The sequence below is a fragment of the Rhipicephalus sanguineus genome, chromosome 8 (genome assembly GCF_013339695.2).
Source record: "Rhipicephalus sanguineus isolate Rsan-2018 chromosome 8, BIME_Rsan_1.4, whole genome shotgun sequence".
Taxonomy (NCBI): Eukaryota; Metazoa; Arthropoda; class Arachnida; order Ixodida; family Ixodidae; genus Rhipicephalus; species Rhipicephalus sanguineus.
The window spans coordinates 9579169-9600277 of NC_051183.1; the positions used below are offsets into that span (position 1 = coordinate 9579169).

At 47.3% G+C, this 21109-nt stretch overlaps 4 protein-coding genes across 4 annotated transcripts in view; 2 read left to right on the top strand and 2 right to left on the bottom strand.

Moving 5' to 3' along the window:
• Positions 1 to 21109, top strand: part of LOC119401312 (proteasome subunit alpha type-1) — a 258901-nt gene that overhangs the window by 23055 nt on the left and 214737 nt on the right. The window lies entirely within an intron of this gene.
• On the bottom strand, positions 3085 to 6733 carry LOC119401308 (fork head domain transcription factor slp2). The gene has a single exon (XM_037668003.2). The coding sequence runs from the start codon at positions 6656 to 6658 to the stop codon at positions 5885 to 5887; it is 774 nt and encodes a 257-aa protein (XP_037523931.2). The 5' UTR covers positions 6659 to 6733; the 3' UTR covers positions 3085 to 5884.
• LOC125759691 (uncharacterized) lies at positions 10264 to 12618 on the top strand. Its single transcript, XM_049418742.1, has one exon. The coding sequence runs from the start codon at positions 10893 to 10895 to the stop codon at positions 12003 to 12005; it is 1113 nt and encodes a 370-aa protein (XP_049274699.1). The 5' UTR covers positions 10264 to 10892; the 3' UTR covers positions 12006 to 12618.
• Positions 13155 to 16845, bottom strand: LOC119401307 (uncharacterized). Its single transcript, XM_037668002.2, has 5 exons — positions 16712 to 16845; positions 16456 to 16629; positions 15004 to 15175; positions 14551 to 14838; positions 13155 to 14010 (listed from the first exon to the last, which is right to left on the bottom strand). Exons 1-5 carry the CDS (start codon positions 16843 to 16845, stop codon positions 13237 to 13239), a joined length of 1542 nt encoding a protein of 513 aa, XP_037523930.1. The 3' UTR covers positions 13155 to 13236.

Consider the following 21109-nt stretch of genomic DNA (forward strand, 5'->3'; position numbering starts at 1 on the left):
CCCTCTTTTCAAAGAGAGGCCGGTTCTCACTCTCGTCGGTGGGCGGGGCGTCTGTCCGCTGTACGTCGCAAGAGACATAGCATGCTTATTGGCCGATAGCCGACGTAAATCGAGAGCGGCGTTCGGATCAGATGCGCTTCTTGCCGCGGGGTGCCACCACTTGCCGGCGCCGCACTCCTCAGTACACGGTAGCCGCACTCGCGCAAGCGAATCACAGCGGGAGAGCGATCGCGTTTCATGACGCGCGCTGGCGTAACTTCTTTCCCCCATGCCATCCCTCCCTGTCTAGCTTCGAGTGCGCTCGTCGGCACGAGAAAAGAGAGAAAGCGCTGGGAGCGTGCGCCAAACCCCCGTAACTCCGCTGATTCTTGACGGATTCGAGAAATTTTTGCGGCAATCGATTCGGGAGGCAGTACACTCCGATACTGAGGCCATTAGATCATTACTTGGAAAAGTGGTTCATGACCCCTTTAAAGACTATTTCGCCCATAAAACGATGTGTGAAACAAGCTATCGGCCTCTCTTTCTCTCACCTTCTTTATTTCCCTCTCCACCTTTGCTCGAATCACTAGAGACGCCTCTTCGATGGAACCAGACATTTAGGCACTGCTTATGACCATGCTGTAACTCTCAGACCCTACCTCCTCATATGTATACAGAGCTCAGCTAAAGTCTACATTGGTTAACCTTTCTGTATTTGCCGCTTATATTCCTTCCCAATCATTACGCTAGAACAGTGATGTCGCGTTTTTTATAACATTTTTTTGGACCGCATGTAAAGTTTCAAGTATAAATAAGCTGTCTCGTGCTCCACTTTTTCTTGTTTTTCTTTTATTTGAGTATAGACACGTTAAACTGAGACAGCTTCCGGGACAAACTTGCTCAAGACAGCTCCCATGCATTAAGGGGGCCAGATTTATGAGGTAGAGAAACAGCGCGCGCCTAACAACACGGACAAAGTACAGGAAAGACACCACGTGACTAACGTCAACGCACGTAGTGCATTCATACTCAGTCGTACGCGCTCTTTCTGCACTTCGTAAACATGCACAACCAAATATATCCCAACTTCTCTTTTGAAGGGGCCAATGCACAAATGCATCAATATAGCTTTGGAGAGTTTAGAAGACACGATCAGTGGCGTAGCCAGGGAAGAGTTTTTTTTTTTTTTTTTTTTTTTGCCATGGCATAAGAGCACAAAATGACACTCGACCACACCTGCCTACCCGGCCCCCACTTCAGATCGAGGAGGTGTGCCCCCCCCCCCCTCCCCCCCCAAAAAAGTTTCTGCCTAAGCCCCTGGACACGATGAGTCATTATTAAAACAAGACTACGGCTACCGACACAGCACACACAGGTGGTTTTTAACGTGCTCCTAAACAAAAGCACACGAGCTCTCGAAAATATTTATGGAACGGTCGCTACTATGTAGATTTCTGTCGAGTTAGATTATCTGCATATATACTATATATATATATATATATTATATATATATATATATATATATATATATATATATATATATATATATATATATATATAGAGAGAGAGAGAGAGAGAGAGAGAGAGAGAGAGAGAGAGAGAGCCGAAGCCAGCACAGCTTAACAAACTTGCTTTTCATAACCAGTTTATACTTTACGAACGCAAAGAAACAACTGACTTCAGTTAACGTGCCAGAAGAAGCATTTATTGAAAACAGCGGAAACGAAACGACACACAAAAAAAAATAAAAATAAAAAAAAAGGGGGGGGGGACGCGCGTAAACAACAGAGCATCTCGGTTTACAAAGTAGCAGTCTTGTAAAAATTGCTGGTTTTCTTCTCCTAAACACTGACATCATAATGTAAACACAGCATGGTTGATGAGTTTGAAGCGTTGAAAATCAAATTCTGGGTCATTATCTGTCATAACCGAGATACAATGATGAGGGACACAGTGTTAATATTGACCAACTGAGGTTCTTTAACTTTGCCATGGGGACGCCGATCCACTCTTAACTTTCATGTCATCACAGTGTTTGAAACGTTCTTCACGTGGCAACACACAATTCTACAGGTCAAACCGTATACTTGATCAAGATGTCTCAGACAACTACCTTTTTTTAATCGAAATTCAGGATTAATATTATTTTTGGATAATCAGCGTGCAAAGAGGATGACTCGGGAGTCGATATAGAAAAATGTTCGAGTTCAGGTTCCCGACATCTGAGTTGATTTCTGCTGGACTTCAGCGCATAACGCTTGGGTCCAGAGATGGCAAAGTCACTCTTAAAAGTAATTAATTTGCACTACTAATTACTTCTATAGATTCTGAAAAATTTAACTAAATTACATTACAGCTGGCCGAAAGTAGTGACATTATGTTGCTATTACTTTTCAAGAGCAACCAAATTACATTAACAAAAGTTAGCAAAATCAACGTTATTCAAGGCTTCGCGTTCGTACGCGGCTTGCCTCATTCCCACGACTGAGGTTTGACACACAGGGGCCGAATTCAGAAAAAAATGTAGTTCGTAAGTGCGTTTTTCCATTGGTCAGCCGGCTTCACTAATGATATGTCCTGCGTAGTGATTGGCTGAAATATTATCTTACGAAAATTCATAGCGTTAAGACGTTTTTGTGAATATGGGCCCACATTAACCTGTCTTTGTGTTAATTTTCTTTCTTTTTTCTTGGTGAATTTTTTATGCCGTAAGGGAAGCGGACATGCTACATTTTAGTCAAAAACAATATGGTGAAGTGGCAACCAAATGAACTCATTAGACAGTTATTAAACCATGGAGAGCACAGGGAATATTATTTGTTGTTTTCAACTGTAGTGCAAAAATTATGACATAAATTGAAATTAATTAAGGGCGAAAAAGCACCCTTTCCGTCGGTGGGATCCGAACCGACAACCTGCGAATATTTGCTCGAAGTATAATCCATTGCATTACTTATTACGGCGAACGGCAATTTAAATACTGTAATTTCATTACCGTCAAGTCCGCTGACGTCATTTAGAAATACGAGCACAGCTCGAACGGTGAACGGCGTCTGTTGCAGAAACGAGGAGACACAGATGTCAAGTAAAGACTGTTCTTTAATAGATAGTATAGAGATCTAGTCTATGTACAGGCGAAGACTGTTTGCGTCTTCGTATCGGGTTTCATGATTCTTGTGGGTGGAAAAGAAGGGGGCTTTACATCACAGTTTCATACAAAAGCGTTATCAGAAGGATCGCTGCAATCACTCATATATGCAGAGGACTCATGGTACACACATACAGATTTATCTAATCTTCGTGAAGTCAGACGTTCTGGCGATATTACGCCTTATCTAACCTTCCAGGAAATCACATTTTTATAGGGGCACCAAAACGCTAAGTTTATGCGTATCTGCATAAATATTGTGTAGGTACTGTTGAATTTATGTACCACTGAATTTGGTTGAAAATGATCGATTTTGAAACTCCACAAAGCGATTAGAAGCTGCAGACGTACGCAATGCACGGTTACGTAAATTCATTTACTATATACTAAATATTCTGGCTGAGGGGCTTTGTATTTGATTGCCAGTGGTATAGTTTTTGCAGCAAACCTCACGGTTAACAAAAACGAGGTGCACAATTAAGGCTGAGTTTCTTTTCGGCGCTTCACATAAATTTGTAACTACAAAGTGGTTTCAATTTCAATTTAAATTTTCAGTTTATTTCCATAAGAATGGAGGAAAGCCCGAACAAAAAGTCGCAATTCCCACTTGACGTAGATTCGGGCCCTCGAATTTTTTCTCCACCAAAGCGATGAGGAAAGGTTCGTAAGCTGAGACATTGATCAACCGCATAAACACGAAATTGGCCACGTACACAGAAAGCGAGAAATTTGGTTTTAGTTTTAAAGTACAGCCGGCCTACACATGTCGAAAGCGGATTCACTTGTTCCTGTCCAAGGTCTTCCTTAATGAAACGAGGACCCATATTGCACGACTGTTATAGAAAGACAGGCGTTGTCCGCTTTTAGCCCCCCTTAGACGACATCCATGCAAGCAGTTTAACGTGTACGTATACAGGCGGCACAGTACACAGTCGTGAGCAATATGAGAAGGCACATTCGTGTTTAATCAACGATTACTTGTAAGGTACCGATGTGAATGTGACGTATAGAATTACACGCGATACCTTTTCGCTTGAGTATTTAGTGTTCTGAACACTTTTGTGCTTGTCAACTGCGTTTAGCCGCAATGGCCTACAAAAAGGTAATTTCAATCTCATATTGTTCACGACTGCACTGTCGACCAGCGTTGCTGCCACGTAATCACCATTATTGTCGGCCTATTTTATGACCACTGCAAGACGAAGGCCTCTGCCAATGACCTCCAATTTGCGCAGTCTCGTGCGAGCTGGTTCTATGCCTGCGAACTCCTGGATTTTGTCACTCCGTCTGACCCTCTGCTATCCGCGGGTATACGTTTCCCATCTCTTGGTATCGTCGCTCCAAGTCACGACCATCGTGTATCTATCCTTCGCATTACGTGTCCTGCCAAGGTCCACTTTTTCCATGTGAGCTGCATAATTTCGCATATACCCCTGTTTGTTCTCTAATCCACTCTGCTCTATTCCTGCCTCTTATTGTTATAACTGTCATTCTTCCGACGCAGCGCACAGTAACGGCTCGGTTCAGGGGACTTTGTCGCAAAATTTAGGACGTGCGAAAAGTTGACAGGCATGAAGTGCGCGTAAAACGGGACCGCACGTGGCCGTTGTTCACATGCAAGCGAACAGCAGGTCTGGACTTAATTGGCCTCGTATAACGAACAGACGGTGCTCCCATCCCAATGGCAGCGGCGGTCTTGGCAGCTTTCACAAAGCATGTCAACAGCGCAGGTTATTTCTCTATTATTTATTATTATTATTTGCTTGTGCATATGCATAACTCGTGGGGAGATCCCTAACTGCGAAACACGCATCAAATACTAAGCCAGCATATATACGTGAACGAGCTTTTCACCGCCCGGTCCAAAACGCACAGATGTAACAATCCGCGGATGTCTGAGACACGGTCCATTATATATGCACAATGCAGTTTCTTGTTCACCGACTTCGTGCGGCTCACTGCCGCAACAGACGAGCAAGATTTTTTTTTCTTTCAGCCCGACAGCGTAAAGCGCGTCAGTGGTGTGTGAAACCTTTTGTCACATATAACGCGTATATCGCGTATCGGGGACGGAGGGGAGATATCTACACATTCATCTATACATAAGCTATGTCACGTACACGTACAAGCCACAAACGAAACAAAAAGAACCGCACCTTTGGCAGAGTCAAGTCAGCTCAAACAGAAAAGGAAAAAAAAAAAAAAAAGAGGAACACGTGTTTTGACACGCAACAGGCGCAGTCAAGCGCCGAATCGACCAGCAACAGACGCACGTGCATCGGGGTTCTCGATCCCCGCATCCGATCGAGGGGCGGCGGGCTGGTAAAAGGGAGCGCGCATGTCGGCTTTGGCTTGTTTCGGCTTGTTGGCCCCGTGTTGTCCCCACCGTGTACACACACTGTTTGTGGCCGATGCTGCGGTGACAGGGCGGCCTCCGCCTCTTTTCGTCCCTTTCTTCGGTGCCGCGGAGCTCTTGACAAGCGGCGCGTTTGCACGCGGTCCACGCGCTCGAAGAAAAGGCGATCGCCGAATGGAGTCGTCACCTGGGCGGTGGCCATTGTCAACCGCGCGAAAAGCGCTCCCTTTCTTCAATCGCCGACGGGGTGTCGGTCGGTGCCTTTGATCTTGCTTTCGGAAGCAACGCGGAGGGGAGAACTCCCTTTCCCTCGGAGTGCACTGTAGGGATGGATCACGCTTGTTATCACAACCTACAAAACCAGTCGTCTCTCCCGCAAGAGGGCTCGGTCCCACGCATTAGCTGTGCCTGCTGAGTACAGCCACGGGCCTGTACAACGGTGCCAGGGACGTTGTAGATGAAGAGGGGTTTTGCACCGGGGACGAAGTTGACGCCACGGGAATGGGAAGCGACGCGGAGTGATGGTGAGCAGCGGCGGTCACGGGCAATCCACAGCATCCGGCTGCCGCTGATGGAGGTGGTGGCCACAGGAGAAGACCGGCGGCCGCAGCGGCCAGCTGACATCGTAGAAGCCATGATGAAGGCCACGCTGCGGTTGCCAGGTGATGCGGCTGAATGGCAGCGTGCAGGGAAGCCCTGTGCTGGTGTTGCTTGAGGGCGGCTGCCGCAGCAGCGTGCAGTTGCAGGCGGCTGCCCCGCGCGGCCGACCGCCTGCGTAGCTTGCCCGTGCTGCCGCCGATGAAGACGTCGTCGCTGCTCGGATCGAGCATCCAGTAGTTGCCCTTGCCCGGGTCGTCGTAGTGGCGTGGCACCTTGACGAAGCACTTGTTGAGGCTCAGGTTGTGGCGGATGGAGTTCTGCCAGCCCTGCTTGTTGTCCCGGTAGTAAGGGAACCGGTCCATGATGAACTCGTAGATGCCGTTCAGGGTGAGCCGTCGTTCGGGGCTCTGGCGGATGGCCATCATGATGAGGGCGTTGTAACTGAACGGCGGCTTCTCGCGACTCGAAGCGCTCGTCGAAGTCGCGGGCGCTCCCGTTGTCGCGCTCGTGGACTTGGTATCGTCGCTGATGAGTCGTCGGATGCTGAAGGGGCCGCCGTGATCTTCCGCCATGCTTCGCTAACGGCGGTACGGACGCGAATGTTCGGGGACGCGACTCCCTTATATAACCGCGGAGGGCGGATACCGCGCAAGGACCTCCCCTCCCGTGTCCACGCCCCCTTTCCTTCCTCCTTTATCGATCGCAGCGCCCTCGGCACGCCTTCCCGCTTGGCGCGATGTTTTCGGGGGGGCTTGCTTTCGTTTGCGGGTGGCGAGAAGGAGGGCGGTCAAAGCTGTGATTCGGGTGTTTGGTACTACGGTGTTTCTCGGCCGCACGTTTGGCCCCTGTGTTTCAGCGTCGTTGGGCGACGCGGGCCAGTGTTGCTTGCCCTCTTTCCGGTACGAGGGAGGAGGGCGTCGTCTTCTCTCGGCGGCGCACTGCGGCAACCGGGATGAAACAACGCAACGTACACACATACAGAACCGCCCCTCCCCGACAGCCTGGCCCCGAAGCGTGAGATACGTTCGCATAACGCTTACTGGTCGGAAGATATCATTTCGTGTCATCCCCCCCCCCCCCCCCCCATTCTCTCCTCCAGAAAGGAAAAGGGTTGGAGTGGCCGAGATACGAGAGGTGCGCGACGAAACTACGTGTTCGATCAAGCGTGAAGGGCCGTAAATAAAATCCGGGAGCGAAGTTGCTTCCTTCCGTAACAATGTCGTTCTGCGAATACAGGTTTCGGGCAGCAGCCTTCTCGTATATAAAACAAGCACGTATACTGTGATTGTGAATCCGATGAAGAGCCCTTTCTTTCTCTGTATTTTCTCTCCGCGCCGTCCTCTGAGAGCTTTCAGCGCGGCAAGACAAATAGCTGAAATGTAGGGAGCGAGGCTTTTCTGGAGGAAGACGCCCGCAACTGCGCTATGTCTCGATGTCACCAGCAGAGATGCTGCTGCACGAGAAACAAAGGAGCGGCGACTGCAATCCTTCGTGTGCCATCTGCCCCTCAAAAAGAAAGAAACAAGCTTTGTTTGGCTGTTCGAAATGTGACATACGGGCCATTCATTTTCAATCATCCGATGTTATTTGGCGACCGTACTAATCTTTTTTTAAAAATTTGGCTATTTGCTTTATTGCGCAGAGCACTTTCTCAAAGTAATTCTGCGTGAAATTTTTTTTAGGTTCGGCCCATCCAAATGCGCACCCTCCATGTAGCTCTGCGAAAAGCAGGAGTGGGGTGCTATTCTGGACATCGTCAAATTCCCCGATGCTGTCAAATTCCACCAGTCCACTCGTCAACTCTGATTGGCTTAAAATTCAGCCATTACAAAATTAGACAATATGGCGGTATTTGACAGTGTCCATAATAACAACCCTGGAGCTAACTTCATACACACGCCTACTCAAACACCGCAATACTATATTCCACATCCATCCGGCGCAGTTTCCCTCAACTGCAGGTTGTGTGGCGTCCGAGCCACAATCTCGTCGGTTTCGCATCTTTTCGTGCGTTCGTATCCCCTTTGTATGGCAACGTCCACATCTGGACAGAACATATTAGCGAATTTTGATTAATTTATCCAACGCCTTGCCTTAAAATAAATTTCAAATTTTGGCATTACCGAGTAATGCCACCGTTTCAAATCGATATAAAGGCAAGGCGTTGGCTAGTTTAATCATGATTCACTAATATGTTCTGTCTACATATGTGGACGCTGGCATACAAAGGGTTAAGTTAAGTTAAATAAAACACCGCACGTGATTTCTAAAAAAAAAAAAAAGATTGCGTATAGCTTCCACTGGAGGTGCAATGCTAAAGAGAACGCGGAGCTGTTGGACACATATATGTAGTCCTGGCTTCGATCTGCTGTTTTTCTAAGTTTACACTTGGAAAAATAACAGAAGCCAGGACTACATATATGTGTAAAGTTTTGCAAATTTTCTCTTTCTTTCTTCCTCTGTTTCTTCTCTGTCTTTCTTTTTATCTGTTTATTTCTATTTATTTATTCTCTCTTCTTCCTCTTTCATCCCTTTCATTCTCTCTATTTCTCGCTTGCTTCCTCCTTCTTTCTATCTTTTTCTCTCTCTACCTCTCACTCTCCTTCTTTGATTCTCTCTCTTTCTTATGCTTTCTGCATTTTTCTCCATTTCTCTCTTTCGCATTATTTCTATGCTATGCTTTACTCTCTCCCCTCCTCCTCACCGTCACATCTCTCCTTCTCACGCTCACTTCCCTTTCCGACCCCCTTGCTACACTATACTATAGAAAGCTATGCTCGTGCCTGGATAGCCGAGTGGTTATGACGCTCGCCGTCGGGTCGAGGGCATGCGGGTTCGAATCCCGCCACGTGAAGATTTTTTTTTCGCCAAGAATTTCTCTCTTTCTCTGTCATTCTCTTTCTCTCTGTACTCGTTCTCTCACCCAGTGAGTGAGTGAGAACTTTATTGTGGTCGAAAAGTGGCAGAAGCTGAACGCGACTGGAGGTCCCGCTAGCTCAGCCCACCCAGGAAGGTGCTGGACGCTGGAGTTTCTCGGCGATGTCCCGGGCCCTCTGGACTGCCAGGAGTTGGTTGTTGAGCGCCATGCTGTGCATGGCAGCCTCCCAGGAGGGTTTGTCCGATAATCCTAACCCCGAATTAAAGGGGCACAGCCAGAGCATATATGTTCGGAATCGCAGTGCTCGCGATTACAGTGCTGACAGTGAGGTGAAAAGTCTGGATCGATTCTGTTTAGCATGGCTGGAGTGATGTAGTACGTTTTTGTCTGTATAGTTGTCGTATCCGCTTGCGCTTTATGTAATTTAGGGTGTGGAGAGGGGAAGAGCCTGCGCCCTAGTTTGTGAGCTGAGGTGATCTCGTGGAATGATATTAATGGATCCTCGAAGTCCATGCATCCCCGTTCCCGTCCCGTCTGAGATGACCGGTCACCGCCGCGGGTAGCTAGTTCACGCGCTAGCCGGTGACCCATCAGGGTTACTACAGGCCACGCCAGATAAATCGGCGCACGTGTTAGCAGAAGAGGACGAAGAAGGGGATGTATAGAGAGCGCGTGCCGGTTCACGATGATGGTCATTTCTATTTCCGACAGACAAACCACGGTGACCTTAAACAGCTTCGCTCTTAAAAAAAAAAAAAAAAGAAAGGAAACGTGACAGACATGTCGAAATTCCGGGTTTGGTTCACTTTCAGACGTGCTCCTATATTCACTCCGTTCGGGACCTATAGAGGGCGCCTTGAAAGACGCACGCAGCGCCACTTTCGGTGCGGCGAGCGTGCGGCGTTGAGAGCCTTAGCAGACAACAGTGCCTCATTGCTTTGACAGCTATGGCGGCGCAAGCACCCGTGGCTGGCGCGTTAGTCCTTCGAGCTGGATTTAAAGATATTGTAGTGGGATCGTTCTTCCGCGATGCCACCATTAAAAAAGGGGAAAACCTGCACGAGAGCGGCCACGTTTTTGACGTGAGTGAACGCCTGGCTACGGCGTCGTCAGTACTGACGGCTAAATGCGTGCGTCAGGCGTGCGTCACACAAGAGGCTTACTCCATAGCTATCGAGGTAAGCTGTCATTCTTTCATGCTTAGAATATTATTGGTGCATGCCCACTACCAGTGTACTTGCAAAATGCTCAGTACTTTTAGAATTATCGACGGCTCCACGGCCACTCGCCGTAGAAATTTCGGCGAGTGGCCGGGCGGCGTGGTTATTTGTTGGCGGCTTCGTGTCATGTCGATTCGCAGCCACCGAGTATTTTGCTTGAAATTGTCGCGCGTAGCAACGACCTTATTGCAGCATCATCATCGCTCATCATGATCGTTCTTACCTCGCCGCTCGCGCGGCTCATGCCAACAGCTTGAGGTGCGGGCGAGAAATAAACGTGTTACGATCGGCCCCGCTTCGTCTTTCGCTTCAACTGATGTGGCGCCGACGACGGCACGGTCACTTCGGCCACCATCAGTCTACCTCATTCGCTACAACCTCTTTCGTTGTTTATGCTACTTTCCGAAACAAACACTGCGCTTCCGTCGCAACAGCGTTCGCAAAGCTTCCTTTTTTTTTCGTGGATACTCTGCAGTTTTGTTACTCTGCGTCCTAGATTGATCCTACCGAGTGCGCAAAGCGCTGCAGGGCCGCTAGGTGTATTTACGGTAATATACCACGTAACTCAGTTCGCCCCTTAATTAATGGTCCTAACAAATCAACCCAGCAAGTTACTGACCTCGCATTGCATTCCTCAAATTTGTGAATTGTACATGGCGAGTTAATAAGGTTCATTAAAATCTTCCATCAATCTTGAGCCTTATTAAAATGCCTTGCGTATGTTTTTCTCTCCAGCTCGATGCCACCAGGAACGTCAGACAAGCTCATTGCACCTGCCGAGGTGGTATCTCAGGCCAGTGCAAGCATGCAGCAGCAGTGGTTACGTTCGTCAACAAGGAAGACACCTCGACAAAGACCTCTGTCGAGAACGTATGGAAGAGGCCATCTGCCAAGCAGCTGGGAATGTACAACAAGGGAGTCTTGTTCTCCGAGATGTACCCTCCTAAACCCCCAGATCAGAAGCTGGTGAGGCAACCCGTGCCCAGAGCCATCATCGACTCAAACTGCCCCTTGGGCATCATGCTACGCCAAGAGCAAGAAATAGCCGAAAACCTGGCTCATTTGGACAAGGTGCTCGGACGGCTAGGACAGCCGAGCAATACATTTGGAGCAGAAAGCATCCCAGTCGAAGAAGTAAGCGATGACTTTCTTCTCAAGGTCGTGGTCACTGAGGAAGAACGCAGTGACATCGCTAAGCAGACAATTCTGCAAAGTGGATGCCCGCAGTGGCATTGTGCGCGGGCTTTGAGAATTTCTGCCAGCTCCAAAGCTCACCGTATCAAGATACGTCAAGCGGACTTTGAGAGCTTGGCACAACAACTTGTTACGCCGCGATCTTTCAAAAGCGCTGCATGTGCATATGGCATATCAATGGAACCAGTTGCACGAAAGGAATACGAGTCCAAAACGGGCCGCAAGGTGATTCAAGTCGGACTTGTGATCAGCACTTCGCAGCCGTGGCTGTGCTGCAGTCCCGATGGCTTGATTGATGAAGAAGGAATCCGCTTGCTGGAGATCAAGGCCCCTTACAGGTGCGAGTCACGGCCTGTAGTTGACCGCGATATCAACGTCGACTATCTCCACTTCAATGGAAAAAACCTGCAACTACGAGAAAGTCACCCCTACTACACACAGGTTCAAATAAGCATGTATGTAGTAGGTGCGAGCAGATGCGACTTCTACGTGTACTCGCCAAAGGGGTCAAAATGTATGGAAGTAAGAAGGGACGATTCCTTTCTGGAAGAAGTCGTGCCAAAATTGGAGTGGTTTTTTTTTAGGCACTACTTCCCTGCTGCGCTGAGGCAGCAAAGTTTGTGTTAAACTCTAATATTACTGGGGTATAACGTCCCGAAACCACGATATGATTATGAGGGATGCCGTAGTGGAGGGCTCCGGAAATTTTGACCCCCTGGGGTTCTTCAACGTGCACGTACCTAAGTACACGGGCCTCAAGCATTTTCGCCTCCACCGAAAATGCGTGTGTTAAACTCTAGCGTTACGTTGCGTATAAAGGAATTTGCTGAGGTTTTCTTTATTGATTTGTAATTTTTTTCTTTTACGACTACAGTTACATGCCTTGTTCAACTGTTTACTTAGCATGAAACTTCTCTATGTGCAATAGTGTATAATGGTTTTTGTTGCTGCATTCTCCAAGTATAGGCATCCAGGTGCTGGAGTCCTAGTCAGGCAGAGAACGTCTGCCTTTTATTGCTTAAAATAATCTAGCGTTACGTTCCGTATAAAGAAATTCGCTGAGGTTTCCTGTATTGATTTGTAATTTTTTTCTTTATGACTGCAAAGTTACATGCCTTGTGCAATTGTTTACTTAGCATGAAACTTCTCTATGTGCAATAGTGTATAATGTTTTTTTGTATTTGTTATGTGCAATAATGTATGTTTTTTGTTGCTGCATGCTCCCAGTGTGGGCATTCAGGTGCCGTGTTTCTAGTCAGGCAGAGGACATCTGCCTTTTATTGCCTGAAATAAAGAGCTGAAGAAAAAGCTACTGACTTTTGCTGCTTTATTGAAGCAATCTGCTCGGCCTCATACACAATTCCATGTTCTGCCTCGACACTTTAATGCTTGCACAACATTCGCAAAAGTGCACTTGGAGGAGGGGGGACTATTGAAACTACAGGTCTTCCTGTTCGCTTCAATCCAAGTGCCAGCTAAAATAATTTGAATGTCACAGAAGTGATTTGAGCGTCAAACTATTTATGTATGTAGAAAACATTTCATCCTAGCACCAATTTAATCCAAGCACCATCACAAGTAGGCTGTGTGCCAGCGAATTTAATCGAACTGCCAACAGCTTCAAAACAAATGCCAGTCACTTCAATACATACACAAGACGGCAAGATGGGGCATGAAAACAGAACTGCTATTAAAATATTGTTGTCACATAAGACACGTAATAATCCAAAAGTAGACAACAGCACTAATATTTGTAGTCATTGCTATTGCTCATGAAATAAATTACAGCCATAATTTGATTCCGCTGTGCTTGGAGTGCTCATTCTGCTAAGCACAAGTTTGTAGATCACAGGACTCATTACACAGTCTTGATCACAGGACCTTGTAGGTTAGCCAACACACTGCACAGATGTACTATCTTGTCGATGTGACACTTAAGTTCTGGAGTTAGCCTTTCATTCAATATTGCAAAACTCTTTATACGCTGGATGCATCTCTCTACATGAATGCGATGAGATGCAACCTTATAGGTTTCTTGCATCTCCGCCTTCGTGAACTGTTGGTTGGCTTTTGCAAATGGTGGCATGACAAGTGTGACGTCCTTACTTTCCAAGTCGCACTTGACATGCGGAAAGCCTTTGTCTGCCATCACCATATCCCCGGGTTCCAACAAGTTGATCAAGCCAGAGTTGGCAAGGATGTATGTGTCACTCGATCTGCCCCCAAACACATCCGAAATATATGTTATATAACCGGATGGAGTGATCCCAACTAGGAACTTCAGAGTAAAGTCACTCTTGTAGTTACTCCAGCAGTTTACCCGGTCAGCGACCTTACCTGGTTTCTCAATTCTCACTTCTGAACAGTCGACAATAACTCTACAATTGGTATAGTTTAGGCGGAAAGAGGGAGGCATTGTTGCTTGGACGACATCCCTTGAAAACCACTTGATCCACCCTTGAGTACTGACATAGAGGACATCCAAAATGGCATAGAAAATCCGCGATGCACTTGTACGATGAATGCCAAAGAGAACTCCTAACGCAGAGAACGTGAGGCCATGCTTCATCTTCATAAGACACAACAGGAGCTTGCTGCCCACTGCCAGGTCCAAGTACCTCTCGCCACGCACCTGTAAAAAAAGGGGTATTTTGAGAGCACGACGTTTTTAGTAGAGATGAAACAAAAAAAATTTGCTCTCATTAATCCAGAAACTTCCCCAACCATTATGCTAAAAGATTATCTCCATCACTAACCTTAAATACTGTCAAACCGTGGACAAAGTTCTTTGAGTTGTGGTCGATAGACCACTTGGCTTCAAACGTACTGAATCATTAGCAGATAGATTGTGTACTAGTGCATGTGAAAACGAGGGGGAATACCACCATGCTGCAGTACCATAGGCCTGGCACAATGAAATGGAAACAAATCCCTATTATAATCGTCATCTTGTATACATCTGTGCAGTTAATTATTTCACAACCAGAAAAAGCAATAAGTGTGAGGAGGCTGCCACAATTCCCAAGGGACATAAAAATACATAAAAGCACCAATACATGAACAAGCAAATATATTTTACTGTTCAATTTAAATTATAATAAATAAAACAAATAAATTGTGCATTGTGAATATGCCCTAATTGGTGTCAATAAGAGGTTGATCTAACATTTACCTGTGGCATTAGGCGCAATAGGGCCAGGAACACAGTAACGGTCACCCCAGTTAGGTCTCTGAGGGCATCATTTTCCTTGTCTACCAAGGACTGGTAGCCATAGAAACCCTTTGGTTGGTGGTCGTCCAAGCACAACGCAGCCACACTTGCGTCAGCCGTTGCTGGCTGTTCAGCTGCAAAGAATGCAACCTGGGTGGACGCCTCGCATGCATCGGCGAACAGGGTGCAGGCAATCGTAAGGACACCTTTACTGTGGGCCTGCGGTGTCTCCAGCGTCTGCGTTGAGACCTGCATAAAAGTGATGTAGTGTTACAATTTTCAGATAACAGAACAAGGTGTTTTCTAGCTTAATTTTACAGTACAACACCAATTGTATGCCACATAAAAGATCCCTAAACAGGCAAACAAAGACAAAAGCCCTCACATGCCTTACAGTATTACAACAGCACCAACCTCAACGCCTTGCAGCTGTTCGGATTCGTTATTTTCATCGGTGTCTTCAGGTTCCTCCATCAGTGGTGAAGATGCTGGCGAGTCCATGGTGGCTCTAAGTGGTGCAGCTTGCAACACGGCGAAGTGGGCGAGATTTGCAACAGCTGGTGTAGCTGTTCTCCGCTTCTTAATCCTGAAGCGAAAAATGTGTGCTGTAACTTATCTAATTTATCACAATGCAAGCTAGAAATGAACGAAAAAATACCAGAGCAAAGGGGAGGGAAGGGCAATTACTGCAAGTTTTAAACAGTTGAAGTACTGTTTGGTTCGAGCTTACATAACACGGACAGATTGAGGTGCAGCAGTAGAACTGCTTCAAATTAGAGCAACCTTGTCATCTTGTTTACAGCTAATAGGTATCACGGATCTGCTTCTCCTTGTCTCTCTCCCTGTCCGGCTCCAGTGAAACAACAAAACAAAAAGAAAACTGCAACAACGGCCAGATCTAATATAAAAATAAACAGCCTCGATTTTAGTTCTGTGTTCACATTTGTCTACATGCTGCACACTATGTTCGTTTCCTCAACGCCGAATGATTACAGGGTCAGCTGTTTACTACAAGTATCAACCACTAAAAGTGCTTGCGCACTTGGCTCTCTCGTCTGCGCGAGCTCACTACGCTTTTATAATTTGCGAAAACTCTGGTGTAACCCAAGCTACGCTCTAGCGCAGAGGTGGGCAAACATTTTTGGTACCAAGGCGTTGGACTGGGCTAGTTGGTACATTGTCAAAATTGATTTAAAAAACCAGCGGTAAACATAGGACACAGTGAGTGTCCCGTCGTTTCCTCTCACTGTGTTCTGTGTATACCACTGTTTTTTTGTTTTTTTTAATTCATTTTAACATTTTCGGGACCACGATCTCTCGAAGCTTCTGAGTGCCGTAAGGCTACCCCAGCCGTAGTCTTTCTGCTTTAATCCTAGGATCTTTCCGAAGAGCCGCGACCACCTGACATTTTTGTCCCTCAACATCTCGGGGGGACGGGGATCGACTCCCAGTTAGCGCATCTCTACTTGAACAGCTGCGCTTCCGCCAGCACTAAAATCATGACTGCAGGAACAGCGCGAACGTAAAGCACGGGACGTAGCAGAAACACATACGACGACACGAGCGCTGACTATCAACTGTTTATTTCCTGCGTTTGCGACATAACAGGAAATACACAGTTGATAGTCAGCACTCGTGTCGTCGTATGTGTTTCTTCTTCGTCCCGTACTTTACGTTCGCGTTGTTTCTACAGTCTTGATTCACCAACTTGCCCAGCAAGCTTCACTACTAAAACCAAATCGGTCACACGAGCCGTCGAGCTCACCAACTGACGAAATATTGGCTGAGGGGTCGTCAAGAAACTAATCGCATATAATAATGTCAATAGCTGACAGCCACTTTAAAAAGAGTTTGCGGAGTTCTCACCTTTCATAGCGTCCAAGCTTATCTTCTGCAAGCACGGAACGCTTACGATACTCGTCAGGAAATATCGTTGGCACGTACGACGGGGATGACGCATCCTTGGACGGCACACCCCCAACGAAATGTGCACTGCATATCTTCGAGTGCCGAGAGGGCTCCCAGTTTCTTCCGTCATGGCTGAAATGTACTGATGTTAGCGGCACAAGAAAAACAAAACCGCAGAACGCGAGACGGCAGAGGGAGCGGGAACCAAGCTTACGTTTTTCGTCGCACAGCCGCGATCCACTTCTGCCGCTGCCCAATAAAGCACGGACGAGTTGAAAAACGGTGAAACGTCGTTCCCGCAGGACACGACGTGTACCTGTTGGTACAACCGACGACGCAGCAGTTCATTGCTCCGTCACAGAACACATATAACTGCGTGCTAGCGGGCGCGGGAAAGCAGGGAAAGCGTTCGCTTCTGCTCGGGCTCTCAACGTCTGCCTTTTCTGACGGCCGCGCGGTGGCGCGCCAGTCGCAGTGAACGGAGTGTATACTAAAACAATGATCTAAAGTGATATACCTATGTCTAATGGAATTCCACTTTCACCAGTATGACTTTTTAAATTTGATATTAACCGAGCGAGCAAGCGAGGAACTGCATTGAAAAAGACCACAGGGATCGGCATCAGGGGCGGAAGCGAAGAGGCTCCATCTCTTCGCCCGGTCGGTGGCTGATCCACCCAGGTCGGCACGGGAAGATGTAGCTCCTCGGCTACGGCCCGGGCCCTTCGGACAGCCGAGATACGAATTTTTAAGGTTGGCACCCGCCACAGAGTTCATCATTTCACTGCATCGCAAAACGCCCGAAGCGCTCATCGATGGACTGTGACAAGGAGTCTCCCGGCCGGTGAGGGCTCGACTCCACACGAAATATTGTCCGCATCTTGTCTTAAACTGTATTTTTTTAAAATACATTTCAGCAATTGCAGCAATACATTGCAGCAATTGAAGACATGGCTCGTCAGCGAGGATCGGGAGATACAACTAGCGCTCTTGTATATACACACGCAACATACAAATGCACGAACATAAAGGTTAGAACCCTCCCCTCAAAAGAAATTTCTGGGCACTGCTCGAGCCAGTGGAGCGCTGCAATAGGGGCCTCACCCACCCGCTCCCAACACATCTATTATTTTTCAATAAACGCTTCGATATAGTCCCGCTTCGACACACACACACACACACACACACACACACACACACACACACACACACACACACACACACACACACACACACACACACACACACACACACACACACACACACACACACACACACACACACACACACACACACACACACACACACACACACACACACACACACACACACACACACACACACACACGATTTGATCTGCTGATCTGCGGCCAGTATATAAAGAGACCATTTATTTGCATTAATTTTTTTTCCCGTTGTTACGAGGGGCCTCGTTGTCCGATGCGGACCCGGGGGGTAGCTTGGGAGCTGAGCGGCAGGAGTCGTACCGCAGGCCAAGGGACGTCCAGAACAGCAGGAAGCCGTGGCAGAGAGACCGGCGTTGAGGAAACTTAACAGACGTTTATTAACATCATAGAGGACAGGATCGTCAGAGCGACATCTAGTCCGATCGATCCGTGCCGAGCAGACGCTCTGCTGCTCCTTAAATACGCTTCATTCCCAAGATAGGGAAACTCCTTAATCGGCAAATGTCCAATCACAAACGTGCATGCCTTTGGAGGGTCCGTCTCTTCGACACATAGGTCACTGCCCCCAGGATGGCACGCCAGGGACCACTGCGCTCTCACTCTCCACGTCCGACCAGTTCGGAAGAAAAGGGGGGGGGGGAGACAATGCCACCTCGGGGAACTGATAATCCTTTTACGAACAAAAGGCGCCAGCTTTAACCAAAAGCACACTCGATGCAAATACGCGTCCCGCGGAGGGGACCCGCGTGTAGCAGCCAGCTTCCCACCGAAGCGCTCAGTTCAGGGAAAAGACAGCAGGTGTAGGTGTCTAATCCGTTCTCCGAAATGAGGGGGGGGGGAGTCCTAGTAGCAGGAAAACTCGTTTAGAGACATCTGGCCCAGGACCCTCGCATTTGCTTTGTAACACCGTTCATTTGCACAAGTTCAGTCAGCCCTGCAGGACCAGCTGTAATACTGATGAGCTGCGCGTGAAAGCTCAGTCATTCCCGCTTGAAAAAAAAAAGCGCATGAACAGAGCGCCACGCTCTGTTCATGCGTTTACGCAATCATATATGTAGCATTGCGATTCCGTTGATGTTCTGCTTTTCTGATAAAAAAACCCGAGACATCTGTAAGGCCTTGGGACTCTCGCTTTCGTTGCACTGTGCAGCCAATGCATGCACCCCTCCAATGTCAGGACGCCAAGTTGCAAATGACGCCGTATATAATGCGCGAAAGGAATAAACGGTGCAGACAGTGTGGGGCTGGCCACGCAACCATAGGCGTATCTACCGGGCAGGGGCGTAGCCAAGGGGGGGGTGTTTCAACCCCCCCCCCCCCGAAATTTTTCAGTTTTGCTTGCGTATATATACACGCACACATACAAACGCACGCACGAACATACATAAAGTATGGTTGAACCCCCCCCCCCCCGAAAAAATTTCTGGCTACGCCCCTGCTACCGGGGGGGGGGCAAGGAGGGCGCTAGCCCCCCCCCCCCCCCCCCCCCCACTTACGACAGTGGTTATTGCCGGCTGCAGACTGGGAAACTAAGAAGTCAGGCAAAGTTTTACTTGAACGCAGCAATAACTTAATTTTGTAGTAAAATTTGTCCTACGATCCTACTGTGACGACTGTCCTCCTTGTGTCATGACCACGCACTGTAGGCTACCTGCGGTGCGGGCTGCCTATTCCACGCTTGTGCGTCTTGCGCTCGAGCATTGCAGAGGAGGCTATTGCTCCCCAAGGGCTCTATGACATTACAGCAATCTGTCATGATTTTACTTTGGTCAGCCTGGCCTGAAATTTAAGTAATCCGCGACGCAAGTATGGACGGGAACCAGTAAACGTTTTATAGCCCGATCAAACGCTCTCCTTTTTCAGGAAATTCAGTTTCTTTCTTTGAAAACAAATAGCATCGCCACTGCTCCATATATATTCAAGCTGCTGTGAATCGACGAGTGTGTATAAGTGCCCAGTATTTTAGTTGTGCCTATCCAGGACAGGTAAAATTATTCCCACTTTAGTCTCCGATTAGCCTGCTTCACTTGGCTTATGATATGGTAGCCTGCAGCGATCGTGGCGGCTTGTAACAAGGCAGTGGACTCGAGCACATTGAGAAGCCCAGCTTTCAAGTTTGCCCAGTTACTTGATCCACCTCACCAGGGAGATAATCAGCGTTTACGGTTTTCTGAACTAAGTAGGCTGCCCACCTGCAAAGGATTGTGCCTGTTCCTAATAATGTTCATTTCTCTCTCTACCTCTTTGTCAGCAACGATGAGTTCACAGAGAGTTTTACACGCGCAAGAACTGCTCAACATCGTTATACTACAACTGGAAGTATCTATTATGCGCATATGATTCCATCTCGCAAGCTGCTATAAGCAGCCGTTGCCAATGTGATTGGGGGGCAGCCTTATTAAATTACGTTCAGAAAGGGACACTGTCTGGCTATTCCGAAAAAAAAAAAGAATTGTTGTTCAAAAGAGTAATGTGCTGTTTATTGTGCACACTTCATTTTAACGCCGCGAGTTTTCGCAGACTTGTGACGTCGCGTAACAAGAAGGCGGTTTTATGGCACATTGAAAATTTTTGACGAATAGCGAGGAACCAATGACAAACAATACGCCGTATTGAAAATAGTTCATTATTATTATATTTTTACGCAGCCATGCATACGTGGTAATTAAGCGGTGGGTCACTTATGCGTCATTTGTTGCGTCGTTTTACGAGCAGCTGCTGTGGACATATTGGGTGGATTCCGCGCGATACAACGAGGACAGAGTTGAAGAAGGGACACGAACGCCAGCGCTGCTCTCACAATTAACTTTATTAGCGCAGAAACACACATTTTAAAGCACAACCTATAACCACGTGACCACACGCTGATGACGTCAAGAGAGGACAAATGCAAAAGATTAGGACTACCTATGAACAAACTGTATCATCTGACAAAACTATTCAAGAAAGAAACTTCTCTCTCATGCAGGGCTAAAGAAGGCACACTTACACAACTAGGGCCCTTTTTGCGAATCCAACTAGCCCAAGTGTCAGTTCAGCTGTTGTGAGCATGACCCAGAAAATTTCGACCACTCATTAACAGCTAACGCAGGGTAGTTTGCAGGGTAGTTTAACGTTATAGTCGCCAACATTTTTTGAAGGAAATTTTTAGCTTACACAGTTTACGTAGGCTATTTACGTGGAGGAACCGGAGGGGAGGAGTGCAGGGCCACTTCACCGCTTTTCCGTCCACCCCCACGAAAGCTGGGAAAAGTAGGAGGGCAAGAAACGACACCTAGTATAAAAATTCGTAGTGATTTATAATCTTATAACTATACACAAACAGCTAAATGTGGTCTGTTTAAGTATTAATCGACTGAACTTGGTATTCTTCTTAAGAAAGACTTTATATTAGGGGGCTCTAATGGTAAAGAAATTGGCACTCG

Excerpts from the sequence above, each read along its gene's own strand:
- LOC119401307 (XM_037668002.2), bottom strand. The coding sequence starts at position 16,845 with ATGAACTGCTGCGTCGTCGGTTGTACCAACAGGTACACGTCGTGTCCT. Across the intron at positions 16,630-16,711 it reads GCGGCTGTGCGACGAAAAAC|CCATGACGGAAGAAACTGGG; the intron begins GTAAGCTTGGTT and ends AGTACATTTCAG. Across the intron at positions 14,011-14,550 it reads TATTGCGCCTAATGCCACAG|GTGCGTGGCGAGAGGTACTT; the intron begins GTAAATGTTAGA and ends CTTTTTTTACAG.
- LOC125759691 (XM_049418742.1), top strand. The coding sequence starts at position 10,893 with ATGCCTTGCGTATGTTTTTCTCTCCAGCTCGATGCCACCAGGAACGTC.
- LOC119401308 (XM_037668003.2), bottom strand. The coding sequence starts at position 6,658 with ATGGCGGAAGATCACGGCGGCCCCTTCAGCATCCGACGACTCATCAGC.